At 41.2% G+C, this 6040-nt stretch overlaps 1 protein-coding gene across 1 annotated transcript in view; it reads left to right on the top strand.

The window, feature by feature from the left end:
- The first annotated feature begins 3457 nt into the window (after positions 1-3457).
- eif3eb (eukaryotic translation initiation factor 3, subunit E, b) overlaps positions 3458-6040 on the top strand; it is a 5808-nt gene continuing 3225 nt past the window's right edge. Inside the window, exons 1-7 of the mRNA XM_017040988.2 lie at positions 3458-3614; positions 4192-4309; positions 4402-4519; positions 4599-4641; positions 5043-5147; positions 5348-5473; positions 5577-5701. Coding sequence (XP_016896477.1) covers positions 3525-3614; positions 4192-4309; positions 4402-4519; positions 4599-4641; positions 5043-5147; positions 5348-5473; positions 5577-5701 — 725 coding nt within the window. The 5' untranslated portion in view covers positions 3458-3524. The remainder of the gene's footprint in view (positions 3615-4191; positions 4310-4401; positions 4520-4598; positions 4642-5042; positions 5148-5347; positions 5474-5576; positions 5702-6040) is intronic.

The following is a 6040-nucleotide window of genomic DNA, read 5'->3' on the forward strand; positions in this document are numbered from 1 at the left end:
TGTTATACCTTGTTTTATTTTGTTTATTTCCACCATATTTCTTTTACTTCTTTTTGCCTTAATGTTTCCATATATTTTGTCAAATTCATCATTAACTCACTTTTAAATGTCATTTTTAACTTTATACTCGTCTCATTCAGTAGATTCAAATATATATTTTGATTTTTATCATCATTCTATCTTTTTTTGTCTACATACGTTGCAGTAAAATGATGTGAGAGAAACCAGTCGTCCACTCACACGTGAACCAGACTCTCCGCTCGTCCTTGTCTCTGTCACTGATCTGACTGGTCCAGACCCTCCGGGCCTCTTTGTCCGCGGACGAATCATTTCGGCGGGGTAACATCCGACTGGCCGTGACTTCCTGTCTGTCTGTCTGTTTTTACGTCTCACAGATCTTCCTTTACACCCTGCGCCCCCCCCTCCCCCGTGTGTGTCCTCCTCCCTCCGTCTCCTCTGCTCCATCGGTGCTAACCCACGAGTCCAGCACCTCCCTGAGTTCTAATGTCTTTCCTTTCAGGTCCATCCATACAATATTCATATATATGTACATATATAATGTACATATACTGTATATATATATATATATATATATGTGGAGAGCCACAGTAATGTCTGCATTAGTGCTATTGATTTTACATCCTGGAGTAATTAACTGAAGAGTCCATTATGGAGTGTACGGTATATCACCAACCACTTATGGCCTACGTGCTGCACTACCTGCTCCGTCCACATGGGGTCAGATTTAAAGTCATATTGTACAGTACAGTACATTTGAACAGATACTGAGCCGAGGCTTTTCAGTCTGCACTGACTCGTCTGTCATTGTGTTTCGGAGAAGACCTCATATAAAATGCTTTGTGTAAGATTGCCGGTTCCAATCCCACTTCCGACCAGCGGGGGTGTGTTGAGCAAGCACAAAAAACCCTCCTCCTTAAATGGACGTAAGAAAGTGCCTTTTTCGCTGTGTGTGGAAACGTATCCTCGCTAAATGGATATAAGAAAGTGCCTTTTTCGCTGTGTGTGTGTAGATGCAACAACAACAAGTCACAAAGGTCAGAATCAGTAGCTCCGTAATCCTAACAAATATTTTTCTTTTATTACCTGTAGCTATTTTGAAGCTGTTGTTTTTTGGTTTTTGTTTTTGTCTTTGTTTTTTCCCCACAGTGTGTGAAAACCATCTTGAGTTTCTGTGTTGCCTGGTGACTGCAGCTCTGCAGCTAACAAGGCTCTTTGGCCCCTGCTGGACGTCTCTGAGGTGAAAACACCGTCCAGCAGCCTGAGCCGTGAGAGCAGCTGTGAAGAAATGAGAAGTTACTGTTTGGGAAGGAGAACAAAAGTGAAGCCTCAGGTGTTGGACTCACACACACACACACACACACACACACACACAGAGCAGTGAGGACAGACGTCACGCCGCAGCCGCAGGTCTTTGTCTGTGGCGACGCCGTCTTATTCTCGTCTTATTCTCGGCCTCGTGTCTTGATTAAATCCTTGGCTCCTTCTCTGTGGCTGCTTCACGTCCAGCTGGCTCTGGGTCTCATAAATGCAGTGGACGGCGGCCAGTCGCTGAGGCAGAGAGGGAGGGGGGAGGGAGGGAGGATGGAGAGTGGCCGAAGACGGGGGGACGGGGATCTGTGCCAGCACCGGGGGCTCTGTCTCCCTTCTTTGGGATTTTTTTTAATGTGGTGGATTAACTCTACCATGAGAGAATTCATGGCCTGGCTGTTCAGACGAAACGTGTGTGTGTGTGTGTCAGAGGAGGGAAAAGTGATGAGAGGGCAGTTTTTTTGTTTTTTTTTTGGGAAGTTTTTGAAGTGTCCACCGCGTTGCCCACCATGACACTCAGAGTACATTTAACTCTTCGGCGGCTTTAGTGCAGAGCATCAGGAGACGGGTGGGCTCAAGGGCGATTTCATAAAATGGCTGAAGTTCAAAGACATTTGGTAACGGGCTCTTCGATGACATCATCAGGTTATAATTTTAAAATGACAGACGTAGTGGCAAAATTTAAATATATTCAACCTGCCCCTCCCAGAACTAGATCCAAGATCCAATCATTGCTGTAAGGCAATAGCAATAACCACTCCTCCACCGCGTTGCCCACCATGACATTTGTACTGTACGTCTCATGTGTTACAGCAGGGGGGTGTCAAACTCATTTTCACCACATCGGCAATACAGTTGCCCTTGAAGGGCCAGTTGTAAATGGAAGACTGTATAGATCAGGGGTCCTCAACCCTCGGTCTGCAGACCAGTACTGGTCCATCGGTCATTTTGGCCCCTGGGCCTTGAGTTTGACACGTTTTACAGGAAGATAATAATAGAGTTTTGTCCTTTATTGAAGATGAATTCCAGACCTTTCTTATTTCCCCTCTCATGTTGTTTCCTCATTAGTACGACTTTGGAGCCAAACTGAACTTCCTTCTATTTAAAAAGCTGTGAACCTCCTCCTCCTCGCCATCTTCTCTGCCCTGTTGATTGGTCATATTTCTCTGGCTTCTTCAAACAATATGAGTCATGCAGCCTGTTCCGGCTCATACCGACTCTGTGATTAGAGCTGGTTTGAGCTGGTAAACATTCCAGGCAGAACGACCCACCCCTCTTCTCCGCTCCACTGACAGCCACTAATTGTCTGACCGATCGTACCGCTGACCCAGAGGAGGTCGGCACCACGGCAGAGACTCACTGCTGCTTTGTTTGTGGGGTTATGTTTGTGCGAGCTCCGTCGTCCAAATTTAGAAATGCTCTGTAGTGCACCTGGTTCCTGGCTGCCTGGAGGGATGACTCTTTCAATCTCCACCTCAGATTGAGCTCTAAAACCAATTATGCATTCATGAACCGGAGGCTCTCAGAGAAGCACACTGACGTTTTCAGAGCTTAATAGATTTCATTCTGCGATGCTCGAGATTCTACAAAACATCAGATCAAAGTAAAGGGAGAGTGGGTTTGGCCTGATTGAGAGAAGCAATTTATTAGTCCTTTAATAATGTTTCCTGTCATGACAGAACGAGTGGAAGAGAGATAGAGAAAATCAGTTTATTTCAGAAATGTATCTTGAGTATTTTAAATAGCAAATCTGATAATAAAATATGATTTCCATATACACTGCCATATATATGGAGGTTTTTGCAGTACCCTCTGCAGGGGAGAGCTGTTAATTACTTTTTACACCAAAATGAATACCAGAATACTGATGACAATATTCAAAAAATGGAAATGGGTTGCTATACTTTTGCATTCTTCTCTATTTTCAATTAAAATATAGTATTTTTTACCATTGGAAGTGAATGAAGTAGACATTAGATCGAAACATTTTCCCTTTTGTTTAAAACACTTGTTCGCCCTACTTAAAATATCTAAGTTCTTTAAAGAATCCCTCAACAGAAACAGAAAATACAAAGCTCTAAACACGAGTTCTAATATCAATGTGAAAAAAAGGCAATGTGTCTGGGCGACCCATAGGCGGCGTTAATGCCCTGTCTTGACATTCCTCGCCTCATCGATAAAGATCGGAATCCAAGATGGCGGAGTACGATTTGACAACCAGAATAGCCCATTTTCTGGACCGGCATTTAGTTTTCCCTCTCTTGGAATTCCTTTCAGTGAAAGAGGTACAACATAATTTACACTACATCACCGTAAACAACAAGTCTGTCGTACATTTTAGTTGTGTATTCGGGAAAAATGTGGGATAATTGTTCGCGAATCGTCCTGTCAGCATGCTAGCTGGATACCAACGGTGCTAGTTAGCCTGTCGTTAGTTGCGTTATCGCCTTCCTAATATAACGTTTGAATTCTTAACGATATTATAGTTGTTTTTACACAGCATTACGTGATTAAATTATATATTGTAAATGTGTTGTTTATTGGTTTTGCCTTAGCTTCGCTGTTGCTATTTCTGTCAATGTGAATCGATGAACGGTTTGCTGTCATGAAAAGGAAATCGTTACTTTATGCTTTTACTATTAGTCCGTTATTCCTTATTGTGTGAAAATTATAATACGATTGAAATGAGCTAAGAATATTGTTACATAGCATTTACGCGATTTGTTCACCGACATCATTTTAGAAGATCTACTTAAAAATATATTTTGTATATTACTATAATGTCCCTGGTTTTGTTTTAGCCGTTAACTAGTAGCTATTTTCTAATCCTGAAAATAATTATTATTATTTATGTTATAATAGATCTACAATGAGAAGGAACTTCTTCAGGGAAAGCTGGACCTCCTCAGCGACACAAACATGGTGGACTTCGCCATGGATGTCTACAGGAACCTGTACCCGGACAAGGAGATCCCCCACTGTATGGAAACCAATGTATTTTCATAGAGATTATTGCCCAGACGTCATTAAGTTGTGCCTAGACTTTGTGTAATGACAGTGGTTGTGTTGTAGCCCTGAGGGAGAAGAGAAGTACAGTGGTGACCCAGCTGAAGCAGCACCAGTCAGAGACAGAACCCATCGTCAAGATGTTCGAAGATCCAGAGACGACGAGGCAGATGCAGTCCACCAGGTCAGAACAACAACAACAAAAAGATATTTGAATCACCTTGAAAGATGAAACTCTAAAATGTGTTTTTCTTTGTTTACAGAGATGGAAGGATGCTGTTTGACTACCTATCAGAAAAACACAATGTAAGTTTTTAAGTGGTGGATTTTGACTCCAGAAGGTGTGTGGGAAGTTGTGTGGTTTTTTTTTTGTTTTTTTTTTAAACAATACTGATTCTATTCTATTCTGAGTGGCTCTTGTGAGCCCACTGCACTCATCTGTGTTGGACTGCACTCCAAATCTCAGTATCTTAAAATCCACAAAAAAATAAAAAACTCCCACAAATGTATTCACACCTCACACTGCAGTCAGACTTTTCTGCCTGTGCTTTGATTATTTGCCATTTTAAACTTGTGCCAAACGTATGTAGAGTTAATTTGTTTCTTCCTGAATAAAAGAAAACAGTGTTTTTCTGACACTGGCACTGGCAACAAGTTATTTTTCCAGACTTGTTAAATGTATTTTCTTGACCTGTTTTTGACAATAGTTCCGTCAAGAATACCTGGACACGCTGTACAGATACGCCAAGTTCCAGTATGAGTGTGGAAACTACTCTGGAGCTGCGGAGTACCTGTACTTCTTCCGTGTTTTGGTAAGAGTTTTAACTCTGTCCTTATTTAATTTCCATCATTTGTTTCTGTTTTATTAACATTATTTGATGCACCATAAAGCGCTTTGGTGACTTTTGGGATGTTGTGTAAATACATGTTCGTGATTGGTTGACTGATTAAAATAAAATATCTTCATTCTAATTGACCTTAATACCGTTTTTTTTCTTGTTGTTCCGCTCAGGTTCCGTCTACAGACAGAAACGCCCTCAGTTCTCTGTGGGGGAAACTGGCCTCTGAGATCCTGATGCAGAACTGGGAAGCAGCCATGGAAGACCTGACTAGACTGAGGGAGACTATCGACAACAATGTAAGAAAGTCTAGAACCCGCTGTGATACAGGAAACTACAGGCCACCAGAAAGAAAGTCAATCACATACTAAAAACTAAACCTTCCCCTTTCTCCTCCGTCAGTCTGTTAGTTCTCCACTGCAGTCCCTGCAGCAGAGGACCTGGCTCATCCACTGGTCACTCTTTGTCTTCTTCAACCATCCCAAAGGACGGGACAACATCATCGAGCTCTTTCTCTCCCAGCCACAGTGAGTGCACTGTATTTATTTTTCTGTATCAGTGGATTATTTGGTTCAGCGAATGCAAAAATGTAAAATTTCAATCACAATTATTTACTCAGATTACTAATTGACTCTGGAAACACATTGGATTTATTGTTCACAATGAACAGTAATTTTTATTTTTATTTTTTCCATTTGTGTCGAACTAAAATAACAGAAAGTAAAATATTCAAATGTTGCAAAATGTCTTGTCAAAATCTCCTGAAAATAAATAAATAACTAATTAAATACAATGTATATAAACTATAAATAAATATTGTCAATAATGAATAAAAAATGAAAAGCTAATACCAGTCATCATGACCA

The sequence above is a fragment of the Cynoglossus semilaevis genome, chromosome 18, assembly GCF_000523025.1.
Source record: "Cynoglossus semilaevis isolate Cse_v1.0 chromosome 18, Cse_v1.0, whole genome shotgun sequence".
Lineage (NCBI taxonomy): Eukaryota > Metazoa > Chordata > Actinopteri > Pleuronectiformes > Cynoglossidae > Cynoglossus > Cynoglossus semilaevis.